The sequence below is a fragment of the Chiloscyllium plagiosum genome, unplaced genomic scaffold, assembly GCF_037043375.1.
Source record: "Chiloscyllium plagiosum isolate Xiang-an unplaced genomic scaffold, Cpla_swu_hap1 HiC_scaffold_36, whole genome shotgun sequence".
Taxonomy (NCBI): domain Eukaryota; kingdom Metazoa; phylum Chordata; class Chondrichthyes; order Orectolobiformes; family Hemiscylliidae; genus Chiloscyllium; species Chiloscyllium plagiosum.
In genome coordinates, this window is record NW_028270174.1 from 20,605,485 (window position 1) to 20,628,351 (window position 22,867).

At 40.4% G+C, this 22,867-nt stretch overlaps 1 protein-coding gene across 2 annotated transcripts in view; it reads right to left on the bottom strand.

Annotated features, from left to right (window-relative positions):
- The window catches only part of LOC122539416 (dihydropyrimidinase-related protein 1-like), a 59,577-nt gene that overhangs the window by 4,314 nt on the left and 32,396 nt on the right, over positions 1 to 22,867 (bottom strand). For both annotated transcript variants that reach the window (XM_043674232.2, XM_043674233.2), the window contains exons 4-13: positions 21,834 to 21,998; positions 16,377 to 16,438; positions 15,734 to 15,814; positions 11,075 to 11,143; positions 8,238 to 8,358; positions 6,510 to 6,666; positions 4,613 to 4,754; positions 3,559 to 3,729; positions 2,690 to 2,869; positions 747 to 912 (exon numbers count right to left, since the gene is read on the bottom strand). In XM_043674232.2, coding sequence (XP_043530167.2) covers positions 747 to 912; positions 2,690 to 2,869; positions 3,559 to 3,729; positions 4,613 to 4,754; positions 6,510 to 6,666; positions 8,238 to 8,358; positions 11,075 to 11,143; positions 15,734 to 15,814; positions 16,377 to 16,438; positions 21,834 to 21,998 — 1,314 coding nt within the window. The remainder of the gene's footprint in view (positions 1 to 746; positions 913 to 2,689; positions 2,870 to 3,558; positions 3,730 to 4,612; positions 4,755 to 6,509; positions 6,667 to 8,237; positions 8,359 to 11,074; positions 11,144 to 15,733; positions 15,815 to 16,376; positions 16,439 to 21,833; positions 21,999 to 22,867) is intronic.

The window sequence follows — 22,867 nt, forward strand, 5'->3', positions numbered from 1 at the left end:
CTGTGGAGGCCAAGTCTCTGGATACTTTCAAGAAAGAGTTGGATAGAGCTCTTAAGGATAGTGGAATCAAGGGTTATGGGGATAAGGCAGGAACAGGATACTGATTGAGGATGATTAGTCATGATCATAATGAATGGTGGTGCTGGCTCAAAGGGCAGAATCGCCTACTCCTGTAACTACTGTCTATTGTCTATAAAGCAAAAGAGGCTGCAGGTTGAATATTGCTTATTTTATGTTCTTACAAACATGGTAGTATTAGAATGGTTGATATGTCATTTCTAAAGTTTTTATAATACTTATCACTCCATTATGGCACTCCCAGTTAATTGCACCTTTAAACTGTCCCATTAAATTTCACTTACGCATGATTTCCCCCTCACATCACTAATATGCTAATAACCTTTGCCCATATTTGTACATTACTATACTGGATTGGTATAAGGGAATTCAGGTGACACAGAATATGTGAGTATTACTGTCTTACAACTAATTAGTCAAGATCAATCATTTAGTTATGAATTGCACCAAGAAAGGAATGTTTGTCTCTTAATTTCTCCCTTTCCCCTCTCCAGATAACAGGCCAGGCAGGTAATAACATTGTAACACCTCTATCAAACCCTGTTTCAGGAGTGGACAGCAGGATTTATTCCTCCTCTGACCATCCCAGGCACATGACCACATGCTTACTTCCTTCAACAAATGTATGGATGTTGTTTTGTTCTTTTTGCTCTGCTTCAATATCTCACCTGATAGGCTAAATCCAGACTGATGCAGGTTTCGCACTGGTACATGCTGTGGTTTTGTTGGGGATGTTTTGGTTGAAGGAGCTGGAGTGACATATTTAGGTGTGACTGGGAATTCATACACAGGACCATCATACATCCCTCGAGCCACCGCGTGCAGTTCCGTTGACTTGGAAGAATAATGAACCAGAGGACAGTAGGAGGATTAGGAATATACCATATAACATCCAGCCTTTTTGTATATGAGTAATAATCTTATTCTTGTCTATTTGGAATCATAGAGGTTTACAGCACGGTAACAGGTCCTTCGGCCCAACTTGTCCATGCCACCTAGTTTTGCAACTTTTCTAGGCCCATTTGCCTGCGTTTGGTCCACATCCCTCCATGCCTATCCCATCCGTGTACCTGTTCAGATATTCTTAAATAACAAAAATGTACTCACCTCCATCACTATCTCTGGCAGCTGGTTCCAGACACGCATCATCCTCTATGTGAAAAGTGTGCCCCTCTCACCTTAAACCTATACCCTCTAGTTTTAGACACCCCTAACATGGGGATAGGCTGTTTGCTATCTATGCCTTTCATGATTTTATAAACCTCTATAAGGTTACCCTACAGTCTTTTACGCTCAAAGCAAATAAGTCCCAACCTATCCAACCTCTCCTTATAACTTAAACCTTCCAGTCCAGGTGGCATTCTTGTAAAGCTTTCTAACACATTCTAGCATTTCTAGCACATATCAATTAATTGTACAATGAACATTTTCAAAATATGTATTGAACATTTTCAAAATATGTATTCTAACACATTCTAGCATTTCTAGCACATATCAATTAATTGTACAATGAACATTTTCAAAATATGTATTGAGGTGAGCTAGAAATGTGACATATTGTAGCTTGGAAGAATGGGGAGAAACAATATAAAATAAATAAAACAATATTAAATAGGTTGCAGAAATTTCATCAAGGAATTCCCAATGCATGTAAGTATCAACAAAATAATCCACAACTATAATTTATCTAATGATTTAAAAACAAAGATATAAATGCAAGATAAAATTAACTGAATGCTTAAGTGGATGGTTATGGTGGCATGTGCATTTGATAGATCTTGTAAATTGAACAAAATAATGCCAGGAATACTTAAGAGTTACAAAGTTACTGCATGCACATTAAACTTACACCAGTTAATTTATATTGTTTCTCCTCATTCCTCCCAAAGATCTATTACTTCACATTTCAAACGTACTGATCTTCATTTCTTAGCTTACATTTTAAAAACACTCTTTGTACAGTAAGAAATGACACCACTAATCTCAAACAGTACTATTTTGCATACAATATCAAATAAAGACAAAAGTAATCCACACGATTATTGAGCAACATCACACAATATTTATTTTTCCTGTGGCCTCAAATCCTGAATAACTTTTATCATGATTCAATTAGCAGAATAGTGCAGTTCCAACTTGAGGTTTGACCTGCTGTAATACTTAGTAAGATTCGACCGTGCTATGTTCAGTAAAAATAGGTCTGAGTTTAGTACTGCCAGTGAAGGGTCATGTCATCTGATGGTGCATTTCAGAGATTTAAACACATGTGGCATATGACTTTTTGAAAATTTATAATATTCTCAGTGGGGATCAATGATGTTGACCAAAGCCAAATTACTGAAAGAATTTTAAAACAGGGTGAGGTTATTTTGTCTCTTGAGCCTGTTCTCCTATTTAATTAGTTCTTAGCCTCTGCATCCTAACTCCATGTACCTGCCTTTCTTGATATGTAAAGTTAATTCAGTTTGCCAGAAGAAACTGGAACAATATGTGGGATACTTTTTACATCACTCACTTTCGTCCAAATGGCAGATGATGTCACTGAGATGAATGGTCAACCCAATTAAATTCCCCTGTCCCTGCTATTCTGTAAACAAACATATGTACTCACCTTGTTCCGAATCTTGATACGCTGATATATATATTCAGGGTATGGCTTACGAGGGATAAATCGACCTGTTCCTTGATTAACATACAGATTCCCATCTTCCAGGACAATGTTCCCCTGACTGATGACCACTATTGGAGCACCCCGACATTCCATTCCCTCAAAGATATTATATTCCACAGCCTACACAGAAGTAAAACATCAGGATGAATGGCATTCAACTCATATTGCTTAGCAATTTGTTTCTTCTAAAGATGCAGAAATCACTGCCCTTTTGTGTTGGAAGAAGGATATAGTGTTAGATGTGCAAACTGTAGTGACAAAAAAAAATGAAGCTTCAACTTTACCCCAAAAATAATGCAATATTTATTCAGATGCAGATAAGTGCATTCCTGACCAAAGTGAAAATTATATCAAACTGCTGAATTTTCTTGTCTAAGATGTTCAGTTCCATGACATCTTACCCCTATATGTCAGCCCTATTCAAACATTCTAAATATTCAGAAACTAATTGCTCTCCTGTAATATATTCCTGTTAAGTTTTTTTATCTCATCTTCATTTAAGTGGCTGACCCAATTACCTAATAAATTTCTGTACCATGACTTGCCAACTAACATACTTTTTGTACTTTATAGAAGTATTGATTCAACTTAAATACTTGCTCTGCACATTCCTTAGCAAAGGATTCAGCTGTACCATTGCTGCTTATCAACAAGAATTTCTGTGTAGTATTTCTGTTTAATTTGTCAAACCTTTAAAATCAACTGTCTCTAAAGCAACAATAGGAACATCTGGTTTAAAAAAATGTTATATTTTTGATAAATGCCCTTCCCTGTCTTTTCAAGACCCACTGATTAAATACTATCCTTACCGAGCGATGCGTCTTTGCAGAGATTGTTTTAACTGTGTCTGGGTCCCAGATGACAAGGTCAGCATCCGATCCCACAGCTATCCTTCCTTTCCTTGGATACAGGTTGAAAATTTTGGCAGCATTGGTGCTCGTAACAGCGACAAATTGGTTCTCATCCATTTTACCTGTGGCCTTTCAATAATAATAATTCAAGTTTCAATTGACATTCATTCTCAACATGTACCACCCATCCAGACACAACCCGCTTTGTCAAAGTTAGAATAAACATAAGGTCTGCTAATGGAAATAAATTGATTCAGTAAGGCAGTAATTATATAAAGTAGAACAACTAAAATAAACCTAACCACTATCTGACCCGTTTGCCTATAGAACTCAATAAAGCATGTATTAGATCCTTAGACTGTAACTGGCTAACCACAATACTGAGGATATTCGACTCACTGGACTGTGTTGTCGAGATGGCATTAGTCATGACTTTTGAAATTCTTAGGGACAATTTGTCTCAGTCAACTCGTGGGTATAATGGAGTACAAAATAGGCAGAGAACAACACTGTTCACTCTCCTCTCACTTTCAGATGCATATTTCTGACAAGCATTTAAATGGTTTCCACAAGCGGAGGTGGTTGTGGTCATTTCGTCTGTCACTGCACCACACAAACCACTGTATAACTGAAAGGTGGACCTGTTCTCCAGCACTGGTGCTGCAATAGAGTGACACTTGTTTATTGATTTCCCTTTTCCCCTGAAGGAGATGGTATGTAGTTGAGAAATAGAGGTATGAAACTTGTCACAAATAGAATTAAGGAATCTATGAAGTGTATTACACCATCATTTTTGTTTCAATGCGTGTGTCTACGTCACTCCAGTCCAAATCTTTCTTTCTGGGGATTTATACCCCAATTTTAGAGAACATCCTCACTTTTAACAGCAACCTGGTGGAGGCAGTCCTTGTACGACCCACAGGACATTACTAGCCAGAATATGAAGTCAACCTGCTTTGATTCATGTGTACCTCACTGGCTTCTGAACTTCATACTAAATTCATTAACTTACCACAGCTTTCTCCCAGATAACACTCATTCTCTCTTCAATACCATTAGTGCCTTCAGGGATTAAGCAGAAGTTATCTTTGCCAATGGCTTTCTGAGCAGTGGTAAATGTACTATGGCCACTTCCCGTGACCTGCAGATCTCCACTAAAGGGGGTAAAATCACATCAAGTTAGTTGGTCCTAAAGTAGTACAGTAGTAAATATTGCTTCTTTTATACCAAGTTCACAGGTTTAAAAAAAATCAATATTTTTCTCTCAACATCAATCAATCTAAAGAGCCATTAAAAGCCAGTCTAGCATTCTCTGTGACATTTTCCAGGAATATACCAAGTGAGATGTGTTCAAATACACACCAAAGACTTTCATAATGATGAACATATTGTACTGTTAGATACAAAGGTGACTGGGTGAGACAGTGATGTAGTGGCAATGTCATTGTATTAGTAATCCAGAGACCAAGGCTAATTTTTCAGGAGCATGGTTTCAAATCCCACTACAACATCTAATGAAAAAAAAACTTGATTCTTAATCCAGTTTCAGTAAAAGTGACTGTGAAACTATTCCCATTCTTGGTAAAAGAAAATCAGTTCACTCATATCCTTTGTGGAAGGAAGTCTGTCATCCTTGCCTGGTTTGGCTTACATATGACCCACAGCAATATGGCTGACTCTTAAATGCCTCTGAAGTGACCCAGCAAATCATTCAGTACAAGGGCAATTAGGGACGTACAGTAAGCGCTGACAATGCTCACATCTTACAAAAGAATAAGAAGAAATTACTGTGTACATCCAGAGCAACATGGCTTCAATATTCTAAATTACATTTTAAGTCTGGCATTTATCACTCTAATTTGAAATAACTCCACAGAGGCTGGTATCCCATCACCCAGTCACCCTTTATTTACGTATGCATAGTACTTGACATTGGTCAGGCTCCCTCAGAGCCAGCTCTCAGAGCGAACAGAACCTCTAACACTCCTTTTTTTTTGTGCGGTAGTGCTTATTTTATCCCCAGCTCCCATGGTGTGTGTGTGTGTGCAGGTGTGAGACACAGTGAAAACACTCCTGTTTATATCTGTCAGCCAGGACTCCCTGATTGGACCAGGTTAACAGACCCAATCAGAGAACTCATTCTAACAGGTCCACCTAGTTGACCTTGTTACATAATTAGTCTCATCATGCATTAGTCTTGATAATAATTTCTTGTAACCATAGAGTTCTAACTTCTATGCAACGTCTCCAAAATTACAGAAGAATCTTTTCAGTTATTTTCCTGAAGCATTGCAAAATTAATTAATACAAATTACTTTTTAATAAGCAGTGCTACAAAAGCCAAACAGATCAAGTGAGTCTGAGGGCTAAATTAGCTTTTCTCGGCCTGAATCGTGGTAGGTGTGCTTTACTAGGTTGCAGCAGCTCTGGAATGATGGCAAGAATCATACAGAGTTCCTGTTCTAGACTGCTATCTAGACACAGCCACTTAAAAGTATTCGTGTGTGGATCTCAAGAAGGATGGGTTCAAGCTTAATTACATTGCCTGCTGATACTTGCAGAATCACCACCTGAACAAAGTATCAGAAGGTTACCAATCTTCCTGAAGCCATTCCCCATAAAAAGTCAACATCTTCAGCCAAGCCACAGAGAGGTGGAGGGTGGCAGAAAAATGGGGAATCGTTGTAACTATTTCTCCTGCTAAATGCAAAACTTCTTTGAGAATATTCTATCATTTAAACCAACACTTGCAGGCAAAATTACCAGCCCTTGACAAGCTAAAAATGCATTCTAAATTCAGTGTCATCGCTGTAAGTATTAAAAGTGAGAAATCAAAAAGAAATTGCTCTCCAAGACTAAGTGCCTTGGGTTTGTCATGTACAAGGGTTAAATGGATGTAACTCTCCTACCAGGCAAGTAGTGAGTTCAGGTGGTCAGGTGTACTGGGGTCAGGACTCAGTGGTGGTGACGCCACAAAAGCCGCAGCCTTGGCCCAGTTTTTGCTCCAGTAATGTGTTCCATCTGTCCCAAGGCTTGCAGTGATTGGCTCTCCAAAAACTACAGCTCCTGTTAATAAAGGAACATACAGAATCCGGCATTGGGCTCCTCCAAGACTAATTTCTGTCAAATGCCATTTTTTCAGGTTTTATCTTCAAAAAATAAAATGCTCAAAGTACTTTGCCTTAAAATTAATTTTTACATCTTTCTGTTTGAATGTTTAACAATATTGTAAAACATGCTTATAAAAAGTCTGATTTGTTTGTTTCATTTCTTAACTTCTGTACTTTAAAAGTAATAACCTCCCATTTCTTGGGCACGCACACACAACATATTGGTAAGCAAAAGAAACACAAGCCAATAAGTGCCACCGATTGATGGAGCACAGACCCATAATGATGCTAAAACTGTAACTGGCCTGAATGCTCGAGAGTCGAGTCGGGTTATAATGAGCCACCGTTATCATTCCTATTCACCATGTAAGGCTCCAACTATTGGGTTCCAAGAGTGAACTAGATCAGGTTCACTGGTGAAGATTCAGTGTTGCCATCTAGTTTGATGATAATCACTGGTGAATAGAATGGCAATGTGGATGACAGACCAAAGAGCAGAGTTACATCCCAGCATCTTGGAAGGCTGGACTGAAAAGAAAATCTGTCTAGAATTGTTCATGCATCCATCACCACAACTCCCAAATCCCATCCAACACACCCTTGCAATGTTTGAGAATTTTAAATTTCCGAGTAATGATTTGAGATTTCTTCTCACCTTACTACAACTAGATGCCACACACTCTCTGTACAGAATCCCGAGTGAGAGAATGATCATTCATACACATGCTACTGGGTAAAGACAGCCTCTAACCTATCCAGCCTGCCAATTTGCCCCAATTCACATATGAAAGTGAACAGAACTGACAACCCATTCAACTGCTGTTGTTAAAAGCCATGCTCAATAGATGGAGTTATAGAAACCCTACAATGTGGAAACAGGCCATTTGGTCCATCAAGTCCACACCAACCTTCCAAAGAACATCCCACCCAGACTCAACCCTGTATTTCCTATTATTAATCCACCTAACCAGCACAATCCTGGATACTATGAGCAATTTAGCATGAGCAATCTACCTAACATGTACATCTTTGGACTGTGAGAGGAAACTGGCACACCCAGAGGAAACCCTTGCAAACACGGGGAGAACATGCAAATTCCACACAGACAGGTACCGGAGGCTGGAATCAAACCTGGGTCCCTGGCACTGTGAGGCAGCAGTGCTAACCACTGAGCCACCATGCCGCTCAAAAGTGCCTAATACAGTCATCTGTCGATAGGATAGTGTCGGCCACAAAACAGAGCCGATGTCTTTATTATGATATTTACTTCCATTCTTGCTGAGAGGATTTGAATATTCTCAGCTATTCCATTATTCACAGAGCACTTGATTTCAATCTTAAACCTGACCACAGGTTTGGATTGGCCAGGGCATGGGGGATTGTTTCTACAAAAATATGTTTTGTTTTAAACATTAAGGATTCTGGAGGTTATCTTATGCTGCCACTGCAGTGCAGAAGCTGTGCTATTACAGCAACGGTGAACCCAGGTTTCTCTGGGACAGGATTTGGACGACGTCCATCTTTTACCTTTTCTCCTGGCTTGAGCAATGACATCCGCTGCACTTTTACTCATCACCTTGGTGATATACAGGGGACAATTGATCCGATTGGCAATCATGATCGCTCGGTATACTGCCTCAGCCTCCAGCTTGAGAAAAAACACAAGTACCGGGAATTATGAAGCAAATAGGCAGCATAAATATTACTTAGTCACTTTAAAAGTTAAATATTTTAATTATTACAAGCATTAATTCATATCAGCAGCCCCATATTCTCAGCTAAGTTACATTCACTGGTGCAAAGCATTCAGACGTTGCATTATTACAAAGTATCAGTAGTATTTTGGCATTAAGCAAAGTCAAAAACATCAAATATTTCAACAAACACATCTCAGGATGGCAGGCAAAATGAGCCAGTACTGTGCACTGGCATAATATGTACATATTGGACTGAATCTTCCCAGCGGTGTCAAATAATATCAGTTTGTCAGTGCAATTGAAAACTCTCTTGACTCAATGCTGTTTATGTATTTCTAACAGGGCTTTCCAAACCCAGATATCCAGAGCCTCGTGTCCCTTAGGGAATTCTGGAGAAGAGTAGAGTCAGATGAAGACAGAGATCACAGGACAGGCACAGGGTGAATGTCAGCGCACAGCAGCATGAATGAATTACTACATAGCTGAGGTGGCTGCGTGTGTGGGCAGACGAAATAGGCTGGGGATACCCTGAGGGGAGGGTAGTTGGGTAAATGAGGTGAGTAATTAGGTAGACAGGTAGGTGGGTGAGTTGAGTACATGGGAATGTGTGAGATGGTTGAGTGGGTAGGGGTTTTGTGTGTGGTTGCGTTGTTTGATGGTGAGGTGGGTAAATTGGTGAGATGGCAGTCACATCGGGTTGGGAGGATAGTCACGACTGATCAGGCAATAGTTAGGGGTTGGGGGGGTCAACTGTGGAGTTACCCAGGAGTTAGACGAGGTGTTAATCTGTCTAACATTCCTGGATAACTACCCAGGTGAGTCCCAGGGAACTGTCCAAAACTTCTGACTTCATTTCAGTGTTGGAAACCTTCACAGAGAGTCAGGGAGCAGGGGAATTATCTCTCAGAAGTTGAAACTTCCCAGGCAATTCCTACAAACATCCAAGCTTCAACAGGGTCAGACACTAGTCCATTGTCTTACATCCAGTCTTTGACAATTCAAAGGTAAGACGTTTCGGATGATTATCTATTAGTAGATTCATCAACATTGTACAATGTGTCACAAATTCTGAGTTCAAACACGTCAGATAGAGTCCAACCAATTATCCCCATGTCCTTAGGCCACTCATAAATAAGAAAAGCTTTTACAGATGATGGAGATGTGAAATGAAAACAGAAAGTGCTTTAGAGTTAATGTGTCAAGTTCAACATAACTGTTCCAATGTGAAGAGTCATTGAAGATTCAAATGTTTCTCCAGCATTTTCTGTTTTCACTTTTGTGCCTAGATTTTCTGATCTGTCCTTTTTGTTATCTGGTAGTTTAGGATAGGATTTTCCTTAAGCGCTCTTTCACCATTAGTGTATATATCCTACATCAGAACACAGAGAATCAGAAGCATCTCAGTAATGTGAAATCCATGTCAGTTCATGAAGCCAAAATGTAAATATGGTTGCTCAGGCAACACTGTTTTCCTAAAAGGTAGATTAGACACTCTCAATGTGACCAAATAGACAAAGGTCCAATTAAAGTGCAGGCCCCTGAGACATTCCTGCGTAAGGTACAGAAATAACTTCCACAAAGCAGCCTGATGGCAAGTTTCTTTCATAACAGTAATTATTTTCTTGTGTCTGTATATAAAGTACCTAGTATTTATTGATATGTTGCAGTCTATTTGCTCTAGTTCTATCACAGCCTGAATTATTACTGTCAATTAAAATGGGGGAACTCAATTATTTGCTCGAAACTTCCTTCTGCAGTGTTGACCTTCACAACTCAAGATTGTTTCAGATTCAGTGTCTAGCTTTGGACCAAATGACAAATAAGGCCATAGCAAGTTTACATAAGTTGATTTTAAGGCTAAGAAGGAGGTAAAAGGAAATGAGCTGGAATTTCCATTTTTGATTACAACAGTGATTCCAGCTGAGAACTGTTAGTAAAAACCTTTTCTTAAAAATCAACATGTATAGACATGCTATGACACACCTCTGCTGTACTTGGACGTCCTGGCTCAAAGTAGGGACACTACCACTGTGTCACAAGAACCCCTGCAGTGTGCAAATATGGGAATCAAGCTCTGCTGTGGTGTGATGCCTGCTTTGATTGAATAGTCTTCTGTACCCACTTTCCAGGATCACACATAATCAACGAATAACATGTGCCAGGGATCCACTCATGCCCTTAGAATGTTAGCCTCAAATATGTCACTGATACTGGCAGAGGCAAAAGAAAAGCAAAACAAATGGAGCTCATTTCAAGTAATTTTTCAAAACTCTCTTAGGAACAGGCAGCGACCTTTTAGCCTCACCAGTGTGTTTGGCCATTCAGTGAGATTGTGGTTAATCTGTGACTGAGCTCCATCTCTACCCGCTAGCACTTAATTCCTTCATTTACAATCTCAGATTTCTAATTCATAATTGATCTAAAAACTAGCTGGCCTTATTTTCAAGATGTTAAAGTGGCACCATTAGCACCTCATTGTGTTGGCATTTGCCTCACTTAAAGCCTCCTGGTTAATAATGACTGGTAGCTGTAAGAGAGGAGAGTGCAATGGAGTGCAGTCAACTCCTGGAGCACTCTGAGATGGCATCAGCCTGTTACTGCATAGCGATTAACTATCCTTGATCTTACCCATTTACACATAAGAAACGGACAAAATGAAAAGTTTACCTCTTCAGGTCTACTCAATGCATGACCTTCAGGTCCTGTAATTCCCATGTTCAAGATTCGCTTTTGTTCCTGAAAGGAATGACATTAATTTGGTTTATCAAAGAGAGATTCTGCTGAAATTGAAATGTATTCTTGCTAATTAAAATACAGCTCCAAGTGTGCAATTAGTTGCATCTTCTCACCTTCAGATTTGGATCACTGTGTAACATAATACACAGGGGGAAAGTGAGGACTGCAGATGCTGGAGATCAGAGCTGAAAAATGTGTTGCTGGAAAAGCGCAGCAGGCCAGACCTGCTGCGTTTTTCCAGCAACACATTTTTCAGCTAACATAATACACATAAAATAATCTTAAGAAATCTGTTACCTTTACAGTTTCTTTATTCTTGCATGGGACCTGGGTTTCACTGGCAAGGCTGATATTTGTTGTTCATCTCTTGTTGACCTGAATTGACTGGATCTCTTAACCATTTTGGTTTAGAATCAATCACATTGCTGTGGTCTGGAATCACATGTTGGTCAGACCAGGTGAGAATGGCCGGTTTCCTTCCATAAAGGATATTCATGAACCAGCTGGGCTTTCTGATAATGGCTACATGGTCACCAATGAGACCAGCTTTTAAATTACCAATTAGACAAATTTTTTTGTTACTGAATTCAAACTTCACCATGACAAGATTCAAATACATGTTTCCAGAACATCAGTCTGGACTCTCGGTTATTAGTCCACTGATGTTAACAGTACAACAGCATCTTCCCAAGACTTCCAAATGGGGACAAAAACTACCACTCTTGAAACATTTAAACATGTTCTATACTTACACAAGGTGTAACCATTCTGAACTGCCACTGTGGTGGGTAATTGAATGTTCTTGATTACAATGCGATTGTTGAATGCTACAGAAGCTAAGTACAAAGGGTACATTAATTATGTACAATCTAACCATTTTGGACAGAGGCTTATGGGCTAGAGGAGACACAATTGACTGCTGTATTCCCTGCTAACCTATCCCAGCATATACTCAGCTTGTACCAAGAATACATTGGTTTTCCATGTCAAACAGTTGACATACTTTTCAGTGAAATGCATCTGTAATTTGGAATTGTGCAGTGCACAATACATATCATCTTATAATTAAATTGCCAACATTTTTCAAAGCTACACTAATAACGCATGCATGATTATTAGTCAGGTCAAAATGTAACTCATTTAATACTTGCTAGAAACTACATTTGTTCATACACAGGGCCTCATACTCTGCAAACAAACTCAATACATTCAGGTATTGCATCCTTATACTGAATTAAACAGAAGACTGGGGACAGTAGTTCTCTGGAATATTTTTCATGGTATTACCTTGACCAGGGCCCACTCTCTAAGGAAGCAGCATCCTTTTCTCAAGCAGTCACTCTCCTCTGACTTGTTTCTTTTCATCAGCATTTCTATACTTCACTTTCTATGCAGCTTAATGGGCTCAGTGATTAGCACTTTTGCCTCACAGCACCAGGGATCTGGGTTCAATTCCAGCCTCAGGCAATCATCTGTGTGGAGTTTGCACATTCTCTCAGTGTCTGTGTGGGTTTCCTCCAGGTACTCTGGTTTCCTCCCACAGTCCAAAGATGTGCAGGTTAGGTGGACTGACCATGGGAAATTGCCCACAATGCCCAGGAATGGGTAAGTTAGGTAGATCAACTGTGTGAAATACAGGAATAGGGGGTTGGGGTTGGGAGGGATACTCTTCAAAGGGTTGCTGTGGACTTGATGGGCTGAATGGTCTGCTCTCGCTCTGTAGGGATTTCATGTGCAGTGCTTTTCCAGTACTTTCTGTTTCTAAGCTATTTTACATATTAAGTCAAACTGGGTCATTTGCTTTGGTCACACTGTAATCAATTAGGAGAAAGTGAAGTCTGCAGATGCTGGAGATCAGAGTCGAGAGTGTGATGCTGGAAAAGTACAGCACGTCAGGCAGCAACCGGGAAGCAGGAGTTTCCTGATGAAGGGCTTTTGCCTGAAACGTCGATTCTCTTGCTCCTCGGATGCTGCCAGACTCCTTGTGCTTTTCCAGCACCACAATCTTGTCACTGTAATCATACCATCAATTCTAGTCTCTCCCATTAAGACTAAAAAAGGGAAGCACAATGCTTCTTACAGGGTTCATAAAGGGAGATTAATATTTGTACATCAAATAATACATTATCTAAATTAAGTATATTTGGCAATAGTTTCTCTTTGACTAATTCTGACTCATTATATGCCATATTTCAAATATAAACTTTTTATTTCTGTTCTTACTCCCCATTATTGTCAATTAATGATTTGTTATTTGCCTAAGTGTTTTCCTTCAGTGTGGCTAACAGCAAGAATAATACTGTGTTCTTCCCCAGAGAAATTTCATTGCCACTGTTTTGAATAAAGTCTACTTTTTAAGAACCAGTTTTCTCTGAAGGAGGAATTCTTGCCAAAAATCAACTTATTCCCAGGAACGGATCAAGTAACTAAGCAGCCTGGGAGCTAAATGATAAAAAAGATTTAAGGTAAAGATGTCTACTACAAGGGAGATCCCTTTCTAGCAGCTTAGAGCAAGCTGATGGTGAGGCACATCTCTTGCAGCAGAAATCAAAGCAAAGTTTTGTCTTGACTAAATGGGTTTAAAACCCTTGAATTAATTCTATTAACTATAACTTCAACTTCTGGGATAGTCAACTTGAGAAGAGAGAGAGTCCCTACTGGCAAAAATCCTGACTTAATGAACATTAGAAACAGGAGAATTCCGATCCATATGGCCACACTTATGATGCTACCTACATCTGTGTTCAATGTGGAGTTCGCAATTGTAGGACAGAGGACAAGATTTTGAAGAGAAACATCAACTGAAATAAATAGACGACTCAAGAAATCTCGATCCTTAAGTAATTCTGTGTATCAACACTAAGACCAATTTATTAACTCCCCCATTTGTGATAAGTGCCTGAAGTTTCTTCAGGTATAGGCCAAATGGGTGTGGAAGGAGATTTGAGTTAAGAAGGGACTTTAAAGTATAAGTATCTCTATTAACTACACATTAAATATCTTTAAGGCAACACAAGACTGTTTAAGATAGGATGCCATTGCTACTGTTCATGTTCTTTGATTTTTGTATAGAAAAACATTTTGATTGTAACAGTGCAGCTCGTCTTCAAAAAATGCTGGTCTCTACCATGACACAGGCAGTCCCCAGGTTGCAAATATGTTTCATTCTGGAGTCCGTTCACAAGTCGATTTGTACTCAAGTCAGAATACAATGCAAGGAACCATTTGTAAATAGAGGGAATGTTCATTTGTCAGATCTTTAAAATTATTCTCCTGTGTAAGATTGTGGTTGTAAGTTGGAAATTCATAATTCGGCACGGTGGCACAGTGGTTAGCACTGCTGCCTCACAGCGCCGGAGACCCGGGTTCAATTCCCGCCTCAGGCGACTGACTGTGTGGAGTTTGCACATTCTCCCCGTGTCTGCGTGGGTTTCCTCCGGGTGCTCCGGTTTCCTCCCACAGTCCTTAGATTAGATTAGATTACTTACAGTGTGGAAACAGGCCCTTCGGCCCAACAAGTCCACACCGACCCGCCGAAGCGTAACCCACCCATTCCCGTACATTTGTGGGCGGCACGGTGGCACAGTGGTTAGCACTGCTGCCTCACAGCGCCAGAGACCCGGGTTCAATTCCCGCCTCAGGCGACTGACTGTGTGGAGTTTGCACGTTCTCCCCGTGTCTGCGTGGGTTTCCTCCGGGTACTCCGGTTTCCTCCCACATCACAAAGATGTGCAGGGTCAGGTGAATTGGCCACACTAAATTGCCCGTAGTGCTAGGTAAGGGGTAAATGTAGGGGTATGGGTGGGTTTCGCTTCGGCGGGTCGGTGTGGACTTGTTGGGCTGAAGGGCCTGTTTCCACACTGTAATCTAATCTAATCTAATCTAATTCAGGGACCCCCTGTAATGACAATAGACAATAGGTGCAGGAGTAGGCCATTCTGCCCTTCGAGCCTGCACCACCATTCAATATGATCATGGCTGATCATCCTTAATCAGTATCCTGTTCCTGCCTTATCCCCATAACACTTGATTCCACTATCCTTGAGAGCTCTATTCAACTCTTTCTTAAATGAATCCAGAGACTGGGCCTCCACTGCCCTCTGGGGCAGAGCATTCCACACAGCCACCACTCTCTGTGTGAAGAAGTTTCTCCTCATCTCTGTCCTAAATGGTCTACCCCATATTTTTAAGCTGTGTCTTCTGGTTCGGACATTAGGGATTCAGTAACTAGACATGAGAAGATTATGGAGGTGATTATGGTCAAGAGGTTCTTCTATACTTGTGGATATTAAAACCTTTTACAACACAGGGATGTAGAACAAGGTTGGTATCTCCCAGTACCAGGGGCTCCCAGGTGTCTGAGTCAGGGACACCCAATCATAGCATGGCTACTGACAGGAAGTGCAACCACACATAAAACAGGAGCTGGGGAGCCCACCAATGTTATATTTCAGGTAAATTATTGATAATGGATGCATGAACCGATGATGAATGTGGAGGTTATCTGTCTGTCCCACAGCACTGTTCAGGAACTAAGCTGAGTGGGCATGGTGTAATCATAAGCAATTTAATTCAAAAATAGCCACTTACCTCTGCAATCAAGTCACCATTTTCTGCATGGAGTAATATTACAGCACCAAGATCCTTTAAAAAAGTAAAGGCTTCATAAAGCTGTAAATACAAAAAGGATATAAATTTATCCAAGTGTTGCAACTATAGCGGTATCACAGTGATAAAGCTATTGACATAGCGACGATATCCCTAGCCTTCTTTCATCCTAAAGGAGGGAAAGCAACTGCAAAATGTAGCTGATTAACCAAGAGTTAAATCAGAAACTTAAAGGGTTGGATGGATAGCACGGATGATTGTATTTATCTTTCTGGTCAATTCTAAGATATGCATGGGAATTTTAAACGTGCAGCATGAAATAAAACTTTACTTTTGCAAAATACAGAATTATTAGTAAATCTATCCCATACACCTCTTTCTGCACACCAATCTGAGCCGTCTTCAAACTCAATCCTCAGAAAATAAAACACAGCATTCTATGAAAATTTAAGCCACAGTCCCATCGCAAACTCAGGTTGGATTCTCTTGTTATAGTGGTTACCCTGATATGATGTCTTCTAACTGCCCATTTCTCTCCAAGTCCTAATGAAATATCAATAAAATCTCATTGAGAGATCCTGGGTTAACTACACCCTAATATAAAGAAAAACATCTTCTACTTTACCTCACTGTCTGTCATCTGGAACATGTCTTTATATGCCATGTAGACTTGAAAAGAATTAATATCTGTTTTCAGAAAAGGAGATTATATTTAGATCCAGAGTACATCCACCAACTATTAAAACATGAATTTAGTTCATATCTGTGACATTTACATTGTAAAATATAGGAAGTCAAACTATGATACGTTACAATAAATAGATTTCAGAGATAAATGTCTGGCTTTGAGGTTCCACATCGTGTTTTGGCTGCTGAGAGCACATATCAACAATTATGGGCAGAGTTGAGCTCATCCACAAATTTGTGGAAAGTTCTGAGGCCGAATTTTCAATATAGATTCCTCAGTGGGAAATATGGACACGGAAGAATAAATTTGGAAGATTTGTTGTGTAATCTTAATTTAACCACATGAAGCAATTCCAAAAAAAAAACCTTGCCCTTCTTGGATTTCCTCCTCTTTCTCCCCTATAGTCCTGAAAGTGTATCAACTTGACCAGTCTCCACAAGGTAATACGCCTTATGTGGATTGCTTTGATGCTAAATGTGTTGCAATGGAAGTCAATCCTTCCCACAGCTATGCTCACACCAATGCACGTTCTCATTGGTGATTAGATAATGATCGAAAGTGAGAACTTACATAACCTTTTCACACCATATTCTAGGACAACAGAAGAGCCTGATGAGCTACTAGATACCTTAATGTGCCTGACCTGAATCAGATCTGTGAAGCTTGGCAGATAGCAGGGTGCTGGATTTTTAGGCTCTGATGAGGGTGAGTATAGAGACAATGGACACACAATTTGTGTTGCCAGCACCATGCCAGCTACTTTTCCAGAGAATATAAGCACTGATCAATATAACAGCTTCAAATTAAAACAAAGAATTGCAAATGTTAGAAGTCTGAGATAAAAACAGAAATTGCTGGAGAAACTCAACAGGTCTGGCAGCAGCAACAGAATGAAAGCAGAGTTACCATTTTCAGGTCCAATGACCTATCTTCAGAGCATTCTCCTGGCTAAATTTCTCCAGTAATTTCTGTTTTAAGTGGTCACATAAGGCAAATGTCAGAGGGTTATGTTTAGGTCCAGGAAAATATGCCAGTTGGCTGGACATGGTTTTCTGGCAGCATGGGGATGGAGAGTACAGCTTCCCAGGTGGGGCCGAAGCTCTTCTCACCTGCCTAGCCTCACCAGTGGAGCCAGAGAGACTTTCACTGCACAACAGCGGATGAGCTGTTGAGAGGACATTTTCTTTCAGAAGGTTAAAACCTTGGTGGGAAGGCACCTTCACCTTAAGGCTCTGAGGATCCCACAAAAAAGTTCCTCTCCCAGGTTATATATAAAGATTTTTTTAAGCTAAAGGAGGCAGTTATTAACTGAGTTATAAATAAGAGGGCATGCTAGATTTGTGTAAGAAAATTAACTTTAATTTTAGTTTAGTTGGCCTTTCCAAATTATCTCAGCACAATGCAACAGTGACGAGACGGGTGTGAAGAATTGGTGTTCACCAATCAGCAGTGTTCTCTCTGATAAATACTACTGGGTCTAATAATGTAATAGCTGCTTTGATTTTTATTTTCATTTATTTATAGGTTTTGATGCTTTAACAAGCGTTTCTCGCCCCCATTTCTAACTCACTGGAGAAACAAATGCAATATTGTCTCGAGATATCGTATCGTGTCAGAGCACCATGTGACACCAAAAGGTGCCTCTGTGCAAAGATGGTTTTTTTAATGGAAACCGAATTTAAAGGAGGCAGGAAAGGCAAGGATATCATCGGAGACAGGAGGGGGCAAAATGAGGGATTGGCAAAAGACAATTAAGATAAGGCATCACAATTCAATATTAAAATGAAGACAAAGGGAAGACTTAATTAGAAACAGAACCATTTAGTCTCTTCAGCCAAGTGCACCATTGGATTAGACTGTGATGATTGTTACATCCCACTCACACAGTGAACTGGAAATCAAGCACTGATATTCCCAGAGTCATTAGAAATGCTAAAAAAAATTTAGCACAGTGCACAAAGCTCCAATTTACTTGTCAGACGGATTCAGGTTCACAGAAAATGTGGACTAGATTTCTGACTTAACAAGAACTATTTATTACAAATAATAGATTCCAACCACAGTAAACAACAATGAGACATATAACCTCCTTCTTAAAACTCTAACCCTGTTCACCCACAGACAAATAAAAAAGGGTTGGGGGGGACAGACAAATGACTGGGGAAGGAGTTCAATGGCAGCAGTCCTCAGGATTCGATGGGATGTTCCTATCATTTAGAGTCATAGAGATGTACAGCATGGAAACAGACCCTTCTGTCCAACCTATCCACGCCGACCAGATATCCCAACCCAATCTAGCCCCACCTGACAGCACCCAGCCCACATCCCTCCAAATCCTTCCTATTCATATACCCATCCGAATGCCTCTTAAATGTTGCAATTGTACCAGCCTCCACTACATCCTCTGGCAGCTCATTCCATACACGCACCACCGTCTGTGTGCAAAGGTTGCCCCTTAGGTCTCTTTTATATCTTTCCGCTCTCACCCTAAACCTATGCCCTCTAGTTCTGGACTCTCCCACCCCAGGGAAAAGACTTTGTCTATTTACCCTATCCATGCCCCTCATAATTTTGTAAACCTCTATAAGGTCACCCCTCAGCCTCCAACGCTCCAGGGAAAACAGCCCGAGCCTGTTCAGCCTCTCCCTGTAGCTCAAATCCTCCAACCCTGGCAACATCCTTGTAAATCTTTTCTGAACCCTTTCAAGTTTCACAACATCTTTCCGATAGGAAGGAGACCAGAATTGCACGCAATATTCCAACAGTGGCCTAACCAATGTCCTGTACAGCCGCAACATGACCTCCCAACTCCTGTACTCAATACTCTGACCAATAAAGGAAAGCATACCAAATGCCTTCTTCACTATCCTATCTACCTGCGACTCCACTTTCAAGGAGTTATGAACCTGCACTCCAAGGTCTCTTTGTTCAGCAACACTCCCTAGGACCTTACCATTAAGTTATAAGTCCTGCTACGATTTGTTTTCCCAAAATGCAGCATCTCACATTTATCTGAATTAAACTCCATCTGCCACTTCTCAGCCCACTGGTCCATCTGGTCCAGATCCTGTTGTAATCTGAGGTAAACTTCTTCGCTGTCCACTACACCTCCAATTTTGGTGTCATCTGCAAACTTACTAACTGTACCTCTAATGCTCGCATCCAAATCATTTATGGAAATGACAAAAAGTAGAGGACCCAGCACCGATCCTTGTGGCACTCCACTGGTCACAGGCCTCCAGTCTGAAAAACAACCCTCTACCAAGGGTTCTACCTTTGAACCAGTTCTGTATCCAAATGGCTAGTTCTCCCTTTATTCCATGAGATCTAACCTTGCTAATCAGTCTCCCTTGGGGAATCTTGTCAAACGCCTTATTGAAGTCCATATAGATCACATCTACTGCTCTGCCCTCATCAATCTTCTTTTTTACTTCTTCAAAAAACTCAATCAAGTTTGTGAGACATGATTTCCCATGCACAAAGCCATGTTGACTATCCCTAATCAGTCCTTGCCTTTCCAAATACATGTACATCCTGTCCCTCAGGATTCCCTCCAACAACTTGCCCACCACTGAGGTCAGGCTCACCGGTCTACAGTTCCCTGGCTTGGCTTATCTCAACTCCTTTAATTGTCTGATCTTTTCCTTTGGGCTCCATCACTGCCTCATAGGAGGCCCAGAGCAACCAGTTCACAAATTGTAAACTCTATGACTTATTTATTTAAAGCGACAGCTCACAGCAACTGGTGAGAGAAAACAACTGGCTTTATTTAGCTTAAGATACTTCACTGGAGAGAAATCAGCACCACTTTCCCTTCTCCAGGTCCGAGGGCTTCTCACTGTATCATTTATACCCACAAGCTGTTCAGCTTTCAAGAATCAATCAAAGAGTTATCGTCAGGCTGATGACTTTTGCCATTCACAACTTGTCACAATTCCACAAAGCAATCAGTAATCTGTTGCCCATCAAATCTCACTTTTTACACACGGACTGGGGCTCTGCAGTTGATTTTACACTTTCCCCGACTGATTACAAAGCAACTGTGTGACAATGAGTTTTAATTATCTGCATTTTAAAAGTACAGCAATTCCTTCCTCAGTCCTTTGTTGGAATACAGTCCATTTTCCCAATCAGACCATATTCAAAAATAGAGTAAAATAAAAAGATGTGGACTTTACAATGATCTACACTTCAACCCTATTTTCCTATTTTTTCCTTATGTTCCTCAATATTCTTACCTAATAAAAAAATCTACATATTTAGTCCTGAAAGCTTCAATTGTCCAAACATCAGTGGCCTTTTGGAAGGGAAAGTTCTAAATTTCTACTACCCGTTGAATGCCAGGATTTGTAATATGGTAGAAAAGTACAAAAAAACCTTTTCTTTTTTACAGGTTCAATTTCTTTTTTAAATCCTGTGAATAATAACCAATCAGACATTACAGAACAACAATCAGCTTCTTTTCTGCTTTATGAGAGTTTAGTACTCACCAATCAGCAAACCATACAAAAGAATAGATAGCGAATATTAACATAACCATATGATCTCTGCCAGCACAATGCCCTGCAACATTAACCTTTCCTAGTACTTAATCCTGAGCCAAGAGCTTTATGCAAACCCTGTCACTCACTCCCTGCCTGTCTCCATCTGTTATTGACTCTCACTCCTGAAGTCCATCTCAGCCAGTCACGCTCACTTGTGACAAATTTTCCAGCCTCACACCAGGCCTGCTTTAAAATGTATTTTCTTTCTTGCATGGGATATGGATGTCACTGGGAAGGCCAATAAGGTTGCCCATCTAATACTGCCCTTGAACTGATTGGCTCTCTAGGCCATTTCAGAGGGCAGTTAAATATCCACCATGCTGCTGTGGTTTGGAGTCACATGTAAACATAGAAACTAGGAGTGGGACTAGGACATTCAGCCCTTCGAGTCTGTTCTACCATTCAATACAATCATGGCTGATCCTCCATCTCAATTTCTTATTTCATCTTTCTCTCCATATTCCGTGATTCCTTTAAAACCCCAAAATGTACCTTGGTCCTTCTGTCTCGGTGTGGATGGCAGCCCTCCTTAAAGGGCTAAAGTGAAGTCAATGTTCTAGGACAACTGACACACAAACCTGACCTCTAAGACTCCTCAAGTCCCTAGTACCTCTTTGTCCAAAAAAGCCCCAAGTTACCTTAGTCCCGTGCCCATGAAACTTCTTTCCCGATATTCCCTTGTATCCCCAGCAGTGTCCATTACTTGCCCTAATGGGACTACTCAGGCGGGTCTCCCAGATTGGCTGGCAGCTCTCACAGTGTGGGCTGGTGAGAACCGTGTCCCTCAGTAAAGTCTAGCCCCTGAAACTAAACAATGCCTCGACAGTTATGTTATCTGAAGCGTAGTGACCTTTCTCTTGTACCAAGATTTCCAACTCTTCTTTGATGCCTTCGTTCCACTGAGGAATGTCCACATGCAGGGAGTAATCACAGCAGGATCGGTTGTCAGCTGCCTCATGCCACTTTTCAAAGGCAGTCAGCAAAGTGGCATTCTTCTCGGGCACAACATGATCAACTACAAACAAAATATTTAGATGTGAGTCAAGAGATTAGCAACCTCAGTCACACAGAAATTCTAAAAGATTTCAGTACCACTCAACATAGAGCAGGACACATCCATCTTTGGACTCGATGTGGCTGCTATGTCAGCTGACACCTCAGGAATTTCAATGCTTTGTTACACATGTTGCTATAACTTAAACAAATATGAGCAAGTTGCCTTATTTCAGAATGTTTTCACAATTGAAATCAAATCCAAGGAAATGTGGAAGGCGAAATAGTTGAGTTCTGAAGATCTAAATTGTCCCATAGTGCCCAGGGATGTGCAGGTTAGCGTGGATTGACAATAGGAAATTACCCCGTACTGTTCAGGAACGTGGAGGTTAGGTGCATTAGTCAGGCGTAAATGTAGAGTAATTGGGAATGGGTTTGGATGGGTTACTCTTCAGAGGGTCAGTGAGGACTTGTTGGGCCAAATTGCCTGTTTCCATAGTGTAGGGATTCTATGATGCTACATTCTGGGGATACCAGAAAGTATCCAAAAAAATTCAATATGCTCATTAAATGGGAAATATGACAATACGAAATATAATGCCAGTTCCCAAGTCAGCACGGAAACAGGTCAAAATGGAAATGGTATGTTCTTTATTTCTGATTTGGAGATGCCGGTGTTGGACTGGGGTGTACAAAGTTAAAAATCACACAGCACCAGGTTATAGTCCAACAGGTTTAATTGGACGCACTAGTGCTTTCAATTAAACCTGTTGGACTATAACCTGGTGTTGTGTGATTTTTAACTTCCTTCTTTCTATTTGAGAATGGCTTTCAGAACAATCTAGAATGCTTCAATATTTAAATGATGGTTTGCCATATTTTAGTTAGAGA